Here is an 18,901-nt window from a genome sequence, read left to right as displayed (position 1 = left end):
GAAGCCGAGCGTTTGCCCGATGGCCTAGGAAAGAGCCCGCACAATCGCCTGTCCCCAAGAACACAAGGAAACGGGAGCGGCCTGCAGCCTGGGTCTCAGGGTGTGAACCTGTGGAAAGTTTTCTTCGTGGAGAAACAGCTTGAGCCCGCCCCGTCTTTCAGGCTCAGCTGGATTATTCCACAGAGCCGGGCAGAGCTCATCCCAAACACCTCTGAGGAAAAGAAAACCACCCGCCAATTCACTGGCAGGATGCAAAGACCAGGATGTTGCGTGAGGATAATCATTACCCCTGGAACACGACCATTTGCAGATCTCATATCATCTCAAGGTGGATTTTACTCTCTTCATCCCATTAGATCCAATGCAAAAACCCCTCTCCTTAGCTACCTACACGACAAGCCTCCATATGGAGAACCAGTTTTTACATCTCTTACAGCAAAATATTATGTTTATTATTTAAGTCCCAAAAATATTCTTTATGGTATTATATACCGACCCCCTGGACTACCTGGCTAGCTGTCAGAGGTTTAGTTTGTTCCCTGGGCCGCCAGATGAAAGCTGGCTGTCCTCTCCCGCTGGGATTTCTGTCTTCTCCGTTCACTCCACCCTCTGCAACAAAAGGCCCAGCAGTTACATTTCTTTTGTACTCCGACGTGGCCCAGCTAAACAAAGGAGGTTCTTTCATCCTCCATCCAATTGGCACCATTTGAGAGAGTATCTAAAGAACTAAAAGTATTCAGCGTACTGATTTAGAGAAAATCATATTCACCAGAATCCCTCTCTTTCAAGAAGGGCGCCGTATTTGTTCGGAAGCATTTCCGTGACCAGCTCCCGGGAGTAGCAGCGACACGGGCAGGGCCTGAGGAGGCACGAGCTACCCTGAAAGGGCCAGGGGGGGAGGTTTCCATGGTTGCACCAAAGAGAAAGCAGAGACGGAGGGGGTGATACGCTGTGCACACCATGGTAGACCTTCACATCTTCAGTAGAGTTGCCAGACTCACTCAGGGATGCTGTCAGTGGGCCAGCTTGAAAGCAAACAAACCAACCAAGAAAAATTAAACGAGCTAATTGTATGCCCGGCGTGGGGGCGAGCAGATGCGGGCCCAGGGACACATGGGGAAGCAAGCCCGGGGCTCTCGGGATTCCAGGCAGGGCTCTAGGCCTTGCAAAGCCAGGGGTCCCGCTGAGTGAGGGACCTTAAAACGACGCCGGCAACTGTGCAGGCATGCTTTGAACGTTTTAAAATAAAGTCAAATAATTTGCTGCGCTGATGCCACCTAAATTTGGGGACGAACATCAACACATCCACAGCACAGCTCACCTCTGAGCTTAAAAACAAGGAAAAGAATCCTCATGTGCCAGAAGCAGGGGAGCCCCCAGCAGCAAGTGGCAGCTTCAGCCACTCGATTCACAAGGACAACAGGACCCCAAGGGCCTGGGGGTTTAGTGTTGGTTTGGGGCTTTGATGCAAACAGCCCGTGACTCTGGCCTGTTGAGCACTTTAGGGATCCTGACTGTGTCATGGTCCACGTCACCCCCCAGTGGGAGACCCATCCTTCCATGTATTCACTCAGATCATCCATAAGCATGCTGTGCAGGCTCGGGCTGAAATCAGACTTCGCCCTTCCCTGTGCGCCGTGGTCCTCAGCCGTGCTGCGTGCCAGCAGCATCTGGGGAGTTTCTACCAGTCCTGCTGCTCAGGCTGCTCCCTCCAGCCCGTCACACCAACCCGTCACACTAACTTGTCACATCAACCTGTCACACACACCAACCCGTCACACCAACCCGTCACACCAACCCATCACACCGGAATCGCTCAGGTTGGGATCTGGGTGATTCCACTTTACAGTCAAGGGGTGAACCAGCACTCCGCGGGTACCATGGATGTTGCTTCTCCAGGGTGAGTTTTTAGCGAGCGTTTCCTGAAGAAAGACCCATATTTTTTCCATCTTCTCTAAAAGGTTTTCGTGACAATTTCCATTGCAGGTTGAAATGTGCATGGCTATGCCTACCTCCCTGCATACCTATGAAGTGACCTCATCACAAAAGAAAACTCTCTGAGTCCACCCTGACTTGTTCCTAGTGGCCCCCGAGCTCCAAGTGCCCCACTCCCATTTCTAAATGCCCCCAACCCATCTTTTTCCTACTCCATTTAGGGACCTTGCCCAGGACTGATGTCAATTTAAACTTAGAGAATTCTAGTTCTCTTCCTATTTGAAACGTAAAACTCTGGTCTTCTGACCCTTTTTCTATTTTGTCAAAGATTTCAACACTTGCTCAGCAACCTCGTACACAAATTTGTTCTTGGAAGAAGTTGAGTGTATTTGGACTGAAGTAGGCAGAGAAGATGGCACTTAAGTTGTATCTTGAAGGCGAGGCACTGGCTTTGACTAAGCAGAGAAGGATGAGGATGAGAAAAATGAGATTAAAATGGCTTGACCCCAGCAAGGTATGGATGGGCAGGATGGTGTGCAGCAGGCAAGGAGAGCAGCCAAGAGGGCTGGGTCAGGGGACAGTGTTATCCACCCATAACCAAAGGACCTCGCTCAGCTGGTGGACAGGAAGACTGAAGAACTCCTGTGTTTGGGGGTCCTCTGGTCACTGTTTTTTCCTGTGTGATCCTTGAGGGCAGGATTATTGGGGGTTTTTGTTGTTGTTGTTTTGGTCTCAGAATCCTAGCAACACAACTTAGCACATAATAGTCCATAAATGCTTATTGAACAAATGGATGAATGAATGGATTGGTTTTCTGAACAAATGGATGGATGAATGGATTGGCTTTCAGATATTTGTGGAGGGTGTTTTTGTTGTTGTGTGGTTTTTAGTTTGTTTTATTTTTTTATGTTTTGTGTTTTAATGTATAGTCACACATATAGCTATGCTTGTTCTTAACTTTTAAAAAAGGACACCTCTGTCTTGCTCCCGAAGTAATCCACACGTCCTTCTTGTGAGACCAACGCTGTCTACCGTGAGCGATTCTAAAAGCTTTCACAAAGAACCGCGTGTTTTGGGACTACTACTTGCTACCCACTGAAATCGAGCTTGGACATTTAGGGTGCTGTTGACAAATACCGTGCTTGGAAAGCTAAATTTAGCGTAGCACGAAGGTGGAGTGGCTCCTATCCCTGGACTCACCCCAGTGTCCCAGCCCTTCTAAAAATAACCCGGGACAAAGGGCATCAGGCACAAAAGACTTCTCCGGTTCGAAGTGAAGTACAAGCTCACGTTGGACCAGGTACAGCTGTGAATGGATAAGTCCTTCAGAAACGGATCTAGTTACAGTCTGAGGAAAAGACCATGGAAAAATGGTGATGCTTAGAGAAATGAAATACCAAAAAATTAGCACTGCTACTGAAATGAACAGAGCAAGTGCAGGATGTGTAAGTGAAGGGAGAGTAGACTTCGCCGCGGGGGACAGTGACTAGGGAAGTGGCCCCCAGTGTTGCTGCTCATCATTTTCTGTACCCACCTGCCTCTTACATGCAGAGAAGGCTGTGCGTGCCTTGCACACATGGTCTGCATGCTCTTTACCACTGCATGTCCACAGCACGCAGCAGGGTGTTAGGCACACAGTGGACCCTTGTAAAGTTCCCTGCTGTTCCCATTGACACTGATGGGAACTGAAATCGAGCTTGGACATTTAGGGTGTCCACTTCACTTCACTGCTGCTGATGGAGACAAGGAGATAAACTTCTGTTTACACCTCACACGGGCGGGGGTGGGAGGTGGGGGAGGTACTGTCACAGCTGCTCAGAGCAGCCAGTAGGGGGCAGGGGCTCCTGCCCGGCCACACCACCTCCCAGCTGAGGGAGTCCTGCAGCGGCCTGGGCCTCCTCTCCTTCACCTGGTCCAGACGGGGTGCACATATTCCCCCAAGGGCTGGGTGGCAATTCAATCAAGAAGGCCAACTGCTTGAATGCTCAATAAATGTTTATTTTTTGTCCTATGCCTCCCCACCCTGAACACTTGCATGCTCAAATGTTGCAATTTCAACTAGACATTAAGGCTACCCACAGCCTGTATCTGCCCCTCCTTCCTTTTCCCTCCTTAATCTCCCCAGCCGTAAGATCTGTGTCTTCCTATGGCGCACTTGTCTGACAGGAAACTAGGGAGCGCGGACAGTGAAGGGACGTGAGCTGTCAGCGGGGAAAGGGCAGCCAGGAGAGCTGGTACTGCCGCAGCCTTGGCGCAGGCTAGAAGCGGGGTGGGCAGTGCTCAGGGCCGCTGCAGTCTTGCTTCCAGCCCAGCTGCCTGTCTTCCTGGCAGCTGGACCAGCAGCCCCACACCTCTGCCCTCTCTCGTGTGAGGACTTCCTGGTGGCCAGGGCCAGGGGGATGGGGGTGCAGCAAGCAGGGTCCCAGTGGCTGGCCCCTTGGTACAGCATTCCAGCTCGAGTCCAAGGAGAGCCCTGCATGGAGGCGCTGACGTTTAGAAGGACGTGCCCGTGGGGAGAAGCCTGCATCCGGGTTCCTCCTGCTGGCAGAACCGGGACCCAGGTGGGAGTCACAGGAAGCTGATTCAGGTTTTCTGATCCCAAGAACCATCTCAGAACCCTGTTCTCTTAAGGGCTAGATGCTCAGCACCATTTCCTAGGACCTGGACAAGGAAGCTGGCCCTAATCTAGGGCTGAGCTAAATGCCCACCACGGCCCCTTCCCGTCGGTCCACGGGAAGACCTGGGCATCGGGGCAGGTGAATGGAGCTGCTGGGGGAGGGGGATGTGGGCTGAGAACTCCGCAGGCCCTGGAGAATGGAGCACCCCCTTCCTGGCCCCTCAGTAAGTAGGTTTCCTGCCGCAGAGAAATGAGTCGAGTCCAGAACCGGGGGCTGGCCCCGCAGGAATGTAGGTCATTGTCATCAAGGACGATACCCGTCCTCCCGGCTCCAAATCAGACACAGTCTTCGCTGGGAAAGCAGTCCAAACCCGTGCCGGCCATGTCCCCTGGGCCTCAGGCCACCATCATCCCCCACCAGGACACAGGCCCCCACCCCATCCCACGGAGCATGCAACACCCTCCAGGCTGGGCCTGGGGGCGCGGGGCGGCCGGAACTCTGCAGGAAGGTAATTAGGAGTGGCCTTTCAAAACTGCGCAGCATGGGTCCCAGGAAGGAGGTGGCCTGTGAAAGGGTCTCCTCCGCAGCTCATTACAGACACGGTATCGATTCTTCCATCGTTGTCAGAAGGCATCCCTGCCATGTGAAATCCTGGCCCTTGAAGTGTATTCGCCAGGGACTGCTGCCTCCATTTCCACGAGCACTCCTGGCCGCTAACAACCTTCCACGGGCCTTTTGAAAGCCCAAAGTTTTCAGAGAAGTAAAATGTGTGGCACCGCTCCATTCATCCTGCCAGAGAAAGCAATCTATACACACGCACACGCGCACACACAAAACCCTAAAAAGCGCAAAGAAACAAACCGGAATTGTGCCGAGTGTGGCCGAGCACATCAAAGCGGGCTTCTGAAACGCGCCACTTCCAAGGGGGCTAAACTTTTCCGAGTCCTTTTCTTGAGCAACGTGGTTGCTGTGGGTCAGTTTGTTTTGTCTGCTGCCTTCTCCTCTTAATGATGCAGGGTACATTAGGGGCTGGAGGAGAGAGAGCTGGATTCCAGAAAAATCCACGGCTCACTTGCCTCCTTTAAGCTACCCTCATTCAGAACCTGGAAAACGTGAATTCCTCACTTAAATTGTCCCACAATGACTGGCCCGCGTGGCTCAGTGGTTGAGTGTCAACCTATGAACCAGGTCAGGGCACATGCCCAGGTTGCCTGCTCAATCCCCAGTAGGGGGCGTGCAGGAGGCAGCCGATGGAGGATTTTCTCTCATCATTGATGTTTCTATCTCCCTCTCCCTTCCTTTCTGAAATCAATAAAAAATATATTTTTTAAATTGTCCCGCTGCCCACCCTGTTTGGTCATCTTTTAAGTCCTCCAACGGCACCCAGTCACCCCCATTGTTCCTCTGCTCTATTTCTGTGTATGTGTGTGTGTGTGTGTGTGTGTGTGTGTGTGTGTGCGCGCCTGTGGGTCCACCCCTGTTCCTACACTTCTGTTTTCCCTTGGTATCTCTCTGCCCCTCTCTGGGTTTGTCTTTTCCCCTCAGTCTCCCTACCCACCCCCAACCCCCTCTCCCTCATCTGTGTGTCTGCCTGGATCTCATGGCTTTCTCTGTCCCAGCCCCCTGCGTCTCTGTATAACCCCCACACGCCCTCCTGGTACCTAATTTCAAAAGATGGTTTCACCCTCTTTCAGCCTAATGGACACCGCCTCCACCGGTGCTCCCCACTCACCTTACCCCCCCACCCCCACCCTCCTCCAGGTCTCTGGACCCTGGAGTACACGCGTGAGCTCACCACGCCCCTGTGCATCGCCGCAGCCCGAGGCCATGCGGCCTGCGTGAGCCACCTGCTGGGTCGCGGCGCCGACCCCAATGCCAGCCCGGGAGGCCGTGGGCCCCTGCACGAGGCCTGCCTGGGGGGCCACACGGCCTGCGCCCAGCTGCTGCTGCAGCACCGCGCCGACCCCGACCTGCTCAGCGCCGAAGGCCTGGCTCCCCTGCACCTCTGCCGCACGGCCGCCTCGCTGGGGTAAGTGACGCGGCCACCCACCACCCACCACCCACCACCCACCGGACCCGCCTGGGCTACTGCTCCCGTTGCGGGCCACGCCCCTCCACCAACGCCCCGCCCCCAGGACCCAGAGGCCCCGCCCCGCCCCCGGACCTTGGAGCCCTCTGGGCCTGGCCAGGGACCCCTGACACCTCCCGCGCCCCGTCCCCACCCAAGCCCCGAACCCAGCCTTGGCCTGCATGGCCCCTCGCTGACCATCAGAACCCATAGCGGCCACACCTCCCGCTCCACCCCAGGCCCCACCCCGGACCCGGACTCCCAGACTCCCGGACTCCGACCCCGCCCCCACTCCCCGGCCCCTGGACCCGCTCGGCCCTGCCCCCGCGCGGGTGTAATTAGCCTTGATTGCGAGCGCGAGGGGGGAGGCGCCACACCGAGGTAATGAGCGGGGTGATCACGGCCCTCAGACGCAGTGCTGGAGAATGCTAAAAGGCCACTGGCGGGGTTGGGAGCTGAAAAATTAGAGTTTTTAATGATAATTTTATGCAGAATAATTGTCACAGTGTGACATAAATGGCTAGCTCCTCGGGCGGGGCTTCGCGGTTCCTCTAGGAAGCCGAGCTGGGCCTGGCATTTTTCGGGGAGCAGCGGTCCCAGCCCACCGCCCGCCCAGGTGTTGGGGTTCGGGAGGTTCTACAGCCGCCGCGTCCAGCCCCGCCTTTGTCCTTGCAGAGTCTGTGCCCACGGGGTCCAGCAGGCCCGGGAGAAGCTGTGAGAGGCCATGTCATTGCACAGGATTTATGTTCGGTTTCTCGGCTTGCAGTGCGTCATCTTGACATTTCTTTTAGTCAAAATGTTCCAGCCCCTGCCCTGGGGGTTGTCATTCCTTGGCCTTCTGTCTCTGTGGTGAGGATTAAATAAAACCACCTTATGAAGTGCAGGCAGCCACTACCACCGGGCTCTGGGTCACAAGGCGGGGCCCCACCTGCTAATGTCACCTGAGTTCTGAGCGGGGACTCAGCAAGGCAGCAGGCCACCAGGGGCCCTGAGAGGGACTGAAGGAAGCAGTGTTCTTCCAAGGTATTTTTTAGGAACTGCTTTATGGAGGTGTAACTGCATACAATAAGCTGCCTGTGTTTAAAGTGTGCAATTCGATAAATGTAGACAGACACCTGTGTGTTCGTGAAACCATCCCTATTATCAAGAATGACCACACCCATCACGGTCAAAAGGTTCCCTTGCCCCATTGTTATGTCCCCACCCCCCTCCCCCATTATCCCGCTGATCTGCTTTTTGTCACCAGAGGTCAGTCTGAATTTGCTGGGATTCTATGTAAGTGGAATGTACTCTTTTTTTGTCTGGCTTCATTCACTCATCATAGTTACTTTGAGATTCATCATATTGTTGTGCGTGTCCATAACTCACTCCTCGTCGTTGCTGAGTGGTATTCCATGGTGTGTTTCTCCATTCGTGTGTTGAAAGGCACTGAATTGTTTCCAGCTTCCAGGCTGTTACAAATAAAGCTGCTTTGACCATCTGTGTGCCAGGCTTTGTATGGGCATTTGCTTTCATTTTTCCTGGGGAAGTACCTAGGCTTAGAATGGCGGGGTCATGTGATGTGATGGAAAGATAACCTTTTTTTTTTTTTTTTTAATGAATCTTTATTGTTCAGATTACAATTGTTTCTCCTTTTTCCCCCCATATCTCCCACCACCCAGTTCCCACCCCCCCTCTGCCCTTACCTCCCCCCCACTGTCCTTATCCATAGGTGTATGATTTTTGTCCAGTCTCTTCCCATACCCCCCACACAGACACCCCTTTCCCCCTGAGAATTATCAATCCATTCCCATTCTATGCCTCTGATTCTATTAAGTTCACCAGTTTATTCTGTTCCTCAGATTTTTAATTCACTTGACTTTTAGATTCACTTGTTGATAGATATGTATTTGTTGTTCATAATTTTTATCTTTCTTCTTCTTTTTCCTCTTTTTAAAGAATACCTTTCAGCATTTCATATAATACTGGTTTGGTGGTTATGAACTCCTTTAGCTTTTTCTTATCTGTGAAGCTCTTTATCTGCCCTTCAATTCTGAATGATAGCTTTGCTGGGTAGAGTAGTCTTGGTTGTAGGTTCCTGCTATTCATCACTTTGAATATTTCTTGCCACTCCCGTCTGGCCTGCATGGTTTCTGTTGAGAAATTAGCTGATAATCGTATGGGAGCTCCCTTGTAGGTAACTAACTGTTTTTCTCTTGCTGCTTGTAAGATTCTCTCTTTGTCTTTTGCCCTTGGCATTTTAATTATGATGTGTCTTGGTGTGGTCCTCTTTGGATTCCTCTTGTTTGGGGTTCTGTGTGCTTCCTGGACTTGTAAGTCTATTTCTTTCACCAGGTGGGGGAAGTTTTCATTCATTATTTCTTCAAATAGGTTTTCAGCATCTTGCTCTCTCTCTTCTTCTGGCACCCCCATAATTCTGATGTTGGTTCGCTTGAAGTTGTCCCAGAGGCTTCTTACACTATCTTCAACTTTCTGAATTCTCTTCTCTTCATACTTCTCTGGAGCAGTGTCCTTGGCCTCTTTGTATTCCAAATCTTTGAGTTAATGCTTGCGATCCTCTAGTCTGCTGTTGGGTCTCTGTATAATATTTTTTATCTCAGTCAGTGTATGTTTAATTTCTAGTTGGTCCTTTTTCATATCTTCGAGGGTCTCATTGAATTTATCGGCCTTTTCCATGAAATTCTTGAAAAACCTTATAACCGTGGTTTTGAACTCTATGTCCAGTCGCTTGTTCTCCTCCATTTCTTTGGTTTGTGATCTGTTTCCTTGCCTCCTCATTTCGCTGCTTCCCTGAATTGGTAGGGTAGCTTTGTGTACTAGATGTCCTATTGGTTCAATGAGTCAGCCTCTCAGTTACTTGAGGTGGACACTCTTGGTGTACCCTTGTGTACTGTGTGCCCCCCAGCAGGAGCTACAGCAAGAACTAGTTTTCTCCTCCTTTGCTTGGGCGGTTTTGGAGCAGTCTGACTGGAGCTGCAGTTTATTTGGTTAAGCTGCCACAGAACAGGCCATTTATATGCAAAAGCCGCTGTGTGGAGCCTGGGCGGGTTTGTAGAATGTGCGGGGCGGGGTCTCAGGGCGGGGCGGGATCTCAGGGCGTCCCTAGGCTGGGGCGTGGCCAACGGCAATGGCTGGCGTCAGCCGTCTCTGCCTTTCCACGTTTCCAAGTCCCTGCGCCCCACGTTCCAGCGCAGTAAAACAATGATTGCTGGGCGCACCTCTGCAAAAAAGTCACTCTCACTTTCTGACCCGATGGCTGAGAGTCCAGCTTTTCCCCGTAGGTGTCTGGGTCCCCCGCGAGTCCCCAGAAACTGGGTTTCAGAGTGATCGGGAGCTTGTCTCCCTGCGGGTTGAAGAAAAACCGCGCGCCCAGACGCCCGCCGCCAGCCTGATTCGCGCGCCTCCGTACCTCAGCTTTTCAGCGTTTGTGCTCCTTTCTCTCCTTAGTTGTAAATCTTCCACTCAGCCAGCTTTCCCGTGGTTCTGGGTGGTAGACGTTTTGTCTTTTAGTTGTATTTTTGAAATTGTTGTTCGAGGCAGCAGATTAGTTGTTTAACCATGCCGCCATCTTGGTTCCTCCCAATTCTATCCGAAAGATAACCTTTTATAAACCTGCCAAACTGGTTTCCAAAGTGGCCGGGCCATTGTGCAGGCCCACCAGCAATGTCTGAGGCCTAGGTGCTGCACACCCTCACAGGACTTGGTAGGGTCGCTCTTTAACTGCAGACATGCCCTAGGTGTGTGGTTGTGACTGGCATTTCCCTAATGACAGTGGATGCTGGGCATCTTTGCATGTGCTTATTTGCCACCCATATGTCTTCTTTGGGGACCACGTGCCTTTTCAAATCTTATGCCCATTTTATTTATTTATTTATTTATTTATTTATTTATTTATTTATTTATTTTTACTCTTACCCAAGGATATTTTTTTCCATTGATTTTTTTAGAGAGAGTGAAAGGGAGGGAAGGTGGGGGAGAAAGAGAAACAGAGAGAGGCACTGATGTGAGAGAGACACATCGATGGATTGCCTCCTGCAGGCGCCCCCACTGGGGTTGAGATCAAACCTGCAACCCAGGTATGTGCCTTTGACCAGGAGTCAAACCCATGACCCTTTCATGCTTGGGCTGGTGTTCTAACCACTGAGCACACTGGCCAGGGCTCTTGTACCCATTTTAAAAAGTGAGTTGTTTTATTCTTAAATGTTGAGATTTCTTTACATTCCCTGGATGCAAGTCCCCTGTCAGGCATGCAATTTATAAATATGGCCTGTCCATCTCTGGATTCTATTTTCTTCTCTTAAAAGTATCTTTCAAAGAACAGAAGTTTTTAATGTTGGTGGGATCCAGCTTATCAATTTTTTTCTTTTAGGATTTGTGTAGGGCTATCTTATCTAGAAAAACCTTTGCATGGCCACAAAGATTTCCTTCTATGTTTTCCTCAGTAAATTTAATAATTTTATATTTTACATTTAAGTCTATGAGCCAATTTGAGTTAATTTCTGAATATGGTGTGAGGTATAGATTGATGGATTGAAGCTTTTTTTCTTGCATGTGGATATCCAATTGTCCCAGCACCATTTGTCAAAAAGCCTTTCCTTTCTCCACTAAATTGACTTTGCACCTTTGTTGAAAATCAACTGACTACATATGTGTGGGTTTATTTCTGGACTCTTGTCAAGTACACACAAGACAGGGCAAGGTCTGACCGATTCAACAGATAAAGTCCCGAGGTTTGATCCAGACCATTTATCTCTCACATAAACAGTGAAAAGAAGAACAGCCAAAGGTGCCAATTCCTCACGGTCCTTGTCCCACACACCACAAAGGACCACACCTAAACAAAAGGGACCAGTTGGTGATAATATGAGTCGTAGTGACCCCGTTGCTAAGCAGCCAAATCTAGACTTCAGCTGAGCGGTTTTATAGTCTGCAGCTGTATTCTGAGGGGGGCAAGGCAGGAAGTCTCAAACCTCATGAGAACCCAGGAGGCGATGAGAAACTGTCTCCTGAACGCCTCCCAGGAGGCACAGGGAGGCGAGTGGCCCTCAGCCCCTGAGCAGCTCCTTGCCAGCCTCCCGCCCAGGAGGATCATGGGTGTTCTGCTGGTTCAAGCCTTTGTTTGTGTGGCCCGTATGGATACATGCCAGCTCACCAGGGCTCCATGGCAGCGCCATTCCCCCCTAGTCTGTTCTATTTCACCAACGTATTTGTCTGTTGTGACACCGGTACCACATGGTGTTGACTATTGGCTCGGTAAGGAATCTTGATGTCAGTTCAGTTCATGGCACTGAACCAATGTTCAGTTCTTAATTTTGACAAACGTACCATATTCTAAGAGGTTAACTTTAGGGAAAGCTGGGTGAAGCGTATTTGGGAACTGTTCGTATTAGCTTTGGAACTCTTCTGTAAATCTAAAATAATTTAAAAATAAAGAGTTTTAAAAATCAAGTTGGCTTCACGCCTGGAGCTCCAACCTCCCACTTAAATCGTATTGGAAAAATATGGCTTTTTATTAAGAAATGAGAATGCAACACAGACTCGGAGCATTTGTAGTGTGAATCCTGACATTGTCCCTAAAGCAGGTCAATACATTTAGGCATCGTAAGGGCTGAGGTTTACGTAGACCATGATAGCTACTCGGCTCATATACTGTGCAACAGAGGCTAATTTCCTAGCTTCAGCTGGATTTTCAAAAATCACACAAGTCCGGGACATTGTTTAATAAGGACTTTTGAAGTGTCTTTGTATTAAAACGGGGCTCTGTGAAATCTCTTTTGTCTTCCTCCTCCTCCCCCTCTTTCTTCTTTTTCTTCTCATTTTCTCTTCTGTGTCTGTGGTCTCTCTCTGTGAATCTATCCATTTAATTTGACAGCCTTGGCTCATTTAAATCCTGGTTATTGGGGGAAAGTTTAAGGTAAGTGACGAACACACCAGAAGTTCAGGCAGAACTATGCACAGCCGAATCCTTCCATCTCACTGATTAGAATGAAAATGCTGCCAGATTCCATGGGCCACGCCTCCAACAATACCGCCAATACTTTGAAGAACAAAAAGTTAATAGATGTCAGAAAGGGCTTGAGGTTTTGACCAGCGCTTTTCAGCTTTAAGAGTCCCCCCAAACTCAGAGTCCGGGGAGGTCTGGCTTCACGTAGTATAAACATTATCACCTTGACAAGAAAGAGCTACTTTCTCTAGAATCTTTTTATACAAGGTAGACTGTAGGTCATCCTTAATTTTTTTTTTACCTTTCAGTGGAGAGGGGGTCATTGACCTACATACAGAGCCATTTCATTCTCTTACTCTTGATGACAATGGTCTCCACACCTCAGGCCCGGCTCTGCTCCGGCCCCTTTCAGCCGGCAATTCACCATGGGTGCAGGACTTTCAAACCTTTGAGTCTCTGAGTTCCTGGGACTTAAAAAAAAAATTGTCTGTGCTTCCTTCCAACCAGCAAGCTTCTGAATTCAGAATTCAACACACAAAAAGGGAGATTGGAGCTTTAATCTAGGAGCCTTTTGAAGAGATTTTCCCAGAAAGAAAAAAGTTCCAGTAAAGTTACTCCTCACCTTAGTAGCCGGCATGCCGGCCTCGCCCTATTTATTACCTGGTTCCTCTCCTTGACCCTAGTTCACATTCGGAGATGATTAAAATGAGGAAAGAATTAGCAGAGCGCCGATTCTTGTTCTCGCCTAACACTGTCTTGATTTAAGCCGAAGTGAGGAGAGCTTGCTTCCTACATGAACAGATGAGTATGAAGCATACTTTTTTTTTGTCCCAGCTGTGTCAATTCAACTGAATGAAAAATAATACATAAGCCGCTATTGGACCTGTGAAAGCAGCTATCCTGGGGGAGAAGGGGGAGTCATTGAAGAAAATCATGGGGCAATTCTTTTCTAGTTCAGACCTGGCAGGCTGAGATCTGGGCAGAGAGAAAGGAAGTACTGCTTTTCCTTCGCAAGAAAGTCAAGGAAGGAGCAGGTCCAGGGGAAGGAACTACTCAGAGTCCCCACCGCAGCCCCAACCCCAGCATCTCCCTGATAGCAGGAAGTTTACCTGCCTGAGGTGCCAGGCTCACGGGACTTGATAAATAACCCAAAAAGCAGTTCACGCAGATAAATAAGTAAATAAATAAAAAATAAAATAACATGAGAGAAAAAGAAAGAAAAAGCAGTTCACTCTTCCGCTTTCCCAGGGGAGTGGTTGAATTATTATTCAAGTAGAGGGGAGAAAACATGGCCTGGTGCAGTGGGAGCTTGAGGCATCGTATGGAATACTAAAGAGCGAGGTGCAGAGAGGGGCTGTCCGTTAGATGCTTTGATATTTGTACTTCACACATTTCTGAGCACCTGCAAGCGTCTTACTTGCTACGCTCCTCCCAGCAGGCCAATAAGGCGTGGTTATGCCCAGTCTACAGATTAGAAAACTGAGGTTCATGGAGGGCCCCTTTTTTGCCAGTAAGGTGGCACACCATGAAAATAGTCAGAGCCAGGCTCAAAGCCCAGTGTCGTTGGAGAGATCAGTGCTGAAAGATGGCCTCTCCTTTGTGAACCTAATTTTTTCCGAAAGCTGTGTATAGTCAGGAAGTAGCTCTGCTCAGCCCTAATCACCGCCTTCCAAACACTGCCTATCACTGTCTTTGCCCCTTCTCTGCCCCTTCTTAGCATCTCAGGCAGATTGCTCAGCTTTCTGGTCACTTGCCACGTCCCATTTGAATTCCTACCACTCAGGTCAGGCATTAAAAGAAATATTCCAGGCCAAATCAAACCTTCACCCTCTGGGCAAACGCCTGACCAGACAGGTCAGGAAACAGACAAATGGCCAATAAGCAAATGAGAAGGTGCTCAACATCCTTAGTCATGAGAGAAATGCAAATTAAAACCACAAAGAAATATTCACTATTTCACACCTGTTAGCGCGACCAAAGTCAGAAAGAATGACAACGCTAGAGCCCTCCCACCTTGTTGCTGGGACTATACAATATCATCACTTTGGCAGATTCTTTTAAAGTTAAATATACACCTACCAGCAATTTCACTTCTAGAGATTTACCCAAGGGAAACATATGTCCATAAACTTATTCAAAAATGTTCTTCCACAGTAGCTTTATTCATAATAGCAAAAAAAAAAATGGAAATACCCAAATGTCCACCAATATCAATAGGAGAATGAATGTTAAAATTGTGGTATATCCACGCCCTAGCCGGTTTGGCCCAGTGGATAGAGTGTCGGCCTGCGAACTGAAAGGTCCCAGGTTCGATTCCGGTCAAGGGCTCATGCCTGGGTTGTGGGCTTGATCCCCAGTGGGGGACTTGCAGGAGGCAGCCGATCTATGATTCTCTCTCATCATGGATGTTTCTATCTCTCTCTCCCTCTTCCTTCCTTTCTGAAATCAATAAAAATGTATTTAAATTGTGGCATAGCCATACAATTAAGTATACTCAGTAATAAAAAATACTGGGTTACTCGTGTATGCAACCATATGGATGAATGTCAGACATTATGTTAAATGAAAGAGGCCAGATAAAAAGAGTAGAAAGTTCTAGAAAAGACAAAACTAAACTAAACCACTGTGAGAGAAATCAAAGCCTGTGGGGTGATGACTGACTGGTAGCAAACACAAGGAACTTCTTGGAGCGATGGAAATACAGTACCTCTTGGTTGGGATGTAGGTTACAGAGGTGCATTCCTTTGTAGAAATTCACACAACTGTACTCTTAAGACCTATGCATGTATCTGTATGCAAATTATACCTCCCTTAAAAAATACGTAAATACAAACACATAAAACTTTTCTCTGGTCCAATTCAAATCTCACCCCCACTATGCCCCAACCCCTATCACTTTTCCTGATTCTTCTCCCCGCTGGCCCTGATGTTTCCAGTCTTTCTCTTGATCCACTGGATTGGGACCAGAGGAGGAAAGGTCGCCCATTTCTGTTTCTAGAAGCTTCCAGAAAGTCACATGCCACTTCATGGGCAAGTAAGGCAAACAGTGGAGCTGACTTCTCAACGTATTCCCTAAATCATTTCTCAGTTCACCAAAATTCAGGGTTCCACTTACAATCTGGGGAGAATTTGCCCAAAATATCACCAGCCACAACCATGTGACACTTCAGAAAAAAAATAATAATAAATGGCAGCCACTGCCCCAGGGCAACGGTCAGGATAGAAACACCAGCAAGTTTCTCTGTCAACCGCCCCTCTTCACGTAAGGATTAGTTCGCTCACAGCAGCCATTTCAGTTGTAAACATTAATGCTTGATGGTCTCAGAGCTTAGCTTCCGGGGGAAGGGGAGTGGTTAAAGGGAAAGAGAAGAAAATACAGAAAGAAAGGAGTGGGTGACAGGTTCCCAAAGGAGAGGCTCGGCAGAAGGTCCAGGGAAACCAAGCAGAACTGCTGCTCCATCAAAGTCAGGGCGGTGGCTTCCAGCCTTCATGAGGCTCCAGCTGGCGACGGCACAGGAGGGAGCCTTCTTGCCACGGCTTCCTTAGAAAACAGGCTGTGTCTTCCTCCCACGTCTCTCCCCCATGGCCCCTGCCCCCACAGGCTCGCACTTGCCCAGCATCCAGGAAGACGCTGTGCCTGCATCCACGACCCAGCCTTGGGGCTCCAGCCGCCCTGCCAAGGGACAGTGTCTCCAGCCCGCCTGCCTCCAGGTCAACTCCGAGGGGGCAGTAGCAGCCGTGATGACTGAGCAAGAGTGGTTCCTAACACCCGTCAGTCTCACTGGGCACGTGGTCTACGAGTGGGAGGGGTTCAGACAGCAGTGACATGAGGACAGTGCAGGGCAGTCCGCTGGTCCAAGGACTCCAGCAACTTGGTGGAGCTGCTGCTCGGGAGACAGATGCCTGAGACCTCATAAGAGCTTTGGGCGCTGTCTGCTTCCCTCACACAAATGAAGCGACTTCTTTGAATCTAGGATGTAGTCTTATTTTCAATAGTTCTGTGTCACTGTTGTAAACTGCTCTCTCCGTAGATCTTGGTGGTTGTTGGACCATGTTGTTGTCCAGTGGTAGCTGGGTTTCACCCCAAGAAGATTGCTGGCTGGAGGGTCACCGTCACCTCCCTACCCTTGAGGTCACTGATCAAACCTCAAAAACTGAATCCTCCCTGAAAACTGGGGAGAATGAAGTCTGTCGGGCAGGGTTGCCAGCAGGACCGGGCAAGAAGTGGTGACTGTTGCCTGCCCCGCAGCACCAGGTCCAGGGTCTTCACTGTCCTGTCAGCGCGTCTGTGCAGAAATTTGTGGAGGACTCAGAGAAGAAACACTTCTCCCTGCCTTGAAAGGCTGTTGTATGGAGCACAGATTACGTTCTAGAATGAATTAATGAATGAATGAATGGACGTTTAGAGATGACATGGAAAATGCCTAGCACAGTGACTGGCTCATAGAAGATGCTTCACCAATAACATCAGTGGGAAGTGTCAGCAGGTGGCAAACAAAGCCATCAAGACCTCTGCTTTGCCATGTCCTGGCTATTTGACCTCATGTAAGTCCCTGGTCTTTCTCCATTTCCCCACCTGTAGATTCTACCTACAATGCAGATTTGTTGCAAGAACTAAAGATAACATTAAAAATTAAAAAATTATAAGATCAAGTAGCAGGGAAGCAGTGAGCTCCCAGCTCAGGACCAGCGTCTGAGGAATACCACTTTTGAGGGCTTTGTGTGAACAGAGTGATGGACGAAGGGAAGACGGATGAAGGAGAAGCTGTCTCGTCGGATGCAGGGAGGCCTGGCAGGTGGTGGGGAAGGGTCGGGGATGAGGGGAACAGTAGGAAAGCCCAGGTCAGGGCATTCACATGGACCTTCCGCACCTGGTAGGTGACAGGGAAGCTGGTGCTTCAGGAAGATGCTGGGAGGTGGATGGGAGCCGTGTGTGGGGTGTGAGCTCAGAGTCCTACTTCCCCCTTCAGAAATAAGTTAAAATGACATTAATTCAACAGCCCTTGATGGGCTCATCCCTATTAACTCCTGCCTTTGGCTCAAGCCACTTCTTCTGTGTACTGTCAACCTCGTGTCCCTGAAATAGCCTGTCACCTCGGTCATTGTCAAAGATGAGGATGAGGAATTGTTCTGACGTCCTCAGATGGAAATCTACCCTTGGCTTCTGACCGAGACTGTCCTACAGTGGCTCCAGGCCGCCCTGGCTTGCCCGTCCATCAGGGTAGCAGGAAATCTAACAAAATGTCCCCTAGGAGGACAGGGCTCGGGCGCAGCTGGGGCACCCGCAGTCCTGCGTGGGCCTGGGTGGTGTTTCCCTGCTGGGCCACTTCTTCTCCCACTGCAGACACTGACACATACAAGGTCAGGCCCAGGAGTCCCGAGACGGCTATTGTCTCCCTGCTTATCACTGAGTACCTCCCACCCACCCCCGCCCTCTCCTCTAGGCTCGGCTTCTCATGGGCACTGCCGTACGTCCTTTCCGAAATCGCTGCTTATGCCTGGGCAGATCAATGGAAAATTTGAGAGCATTCCGGGCCCCTGGAAAGCTAAGCTAACATTCTCGGAATCCATGTGCTGTTGCTGTGGCTGGTGGGGGACAGTTTTGTTATTAATAACCTCTGTCGTGCCTCTTTCAAACTGTAACTCTGATTCCTTTTGGAAAATTTGAAAATACAGGCAGGCAAGAAGGCAATAAAAGCACCCATCCGCCAGAGGTAAACACACGCTGGCCTGTATATTTCTAGGCTTGCTTTCTATGCGTATACATATCTGGTGTGGTTTTTAATAGGACTGTTCAGTGTTGTTTTGTAACCTGATCTTTTCACATAACTATTGCAAATAGCTTTCCGTGTCATTAAACAGGCTCCCACACCTTCGCCTTTAATGACTGCCCAGTGTGTGCCAGCAGAGGTGTGCCCCAGTCAATTGGTTGTGTTGTTTTTTCTCATGCCTGTGGTCTGCAACTCACATCATTAACTGCTGGAAGAAAGTGCCAAGGTTTCGCCAATTAGAAGCTCTTCATTAAAAATGGAACAGACATCCGCAGCCCTCCAGGGGGTGGGCCACTGTCCTTGCTCTTCTGAAAGGTATCCCCGTTGCAAACTGCAAGCTGGTCCATCAGCCAGACAGGCTGTGGGTGTGGAATAGAGGACCACTTGTATTTCCCTATGGATGTCTCTGGAGAGGCGGGGCTGCTTTAAAAAAAAAAAAAGCAGAAGCAAATATTTTGTAATTGTTTTCGAGCGCGCACGGGCTCAGTGGCAAGAATGAGACGGAACCCTTGATTTGTAACCGCCTGCTGCACTGTTTGAAATGCCTCCCATAGAGGCAAGGAGG

The 18,901-nt window shown here is 49.6% G+C and overlaps 1 protein-coding gene across 1 annotated transcript in view; it reads left to right on the top strand.

Moving 5' to 3' along the window:
- Positions 1 to 18,901, top strand: part of ASB18 (ankyrin repeat and SOCS box containing 18) — a gene marked incomplete at both ends in the record, with an annotated part of 41,071 nt that overhangs the window by 7,966 nt on the left and 14,204 nt on the right. The window contains one exon of the mRNA XM_079783135.1: positions 6,315 to 6,582. Within this exon, the coding sequence (XP_079639261.1) occupies positions 6,315 to 6,582 (268 nt within the window). The remainder of the gene's footprint in view (positions 1 to 6,314; positions 6,583 to 18,901) is intronic.

The sequence above is a fragment of the Cnephaeus nilssonii genome (genome assembly GCF_951640355.1).
Source record: "Cnephaeus nilssonii genome assembly, chromosome: 10".
NCBI classification, from domain to species: Eukaryota; Metazoa; Chordata; class Mammalia; order Chiroptera; family Vespertilionidae; genus Cnephaeus; species Cnephaeus nilssonii.
Note: the sequence above shows the minus strand (reverse complement) of the source record. Positions and strands in the feature narration are given on the sequence as shown.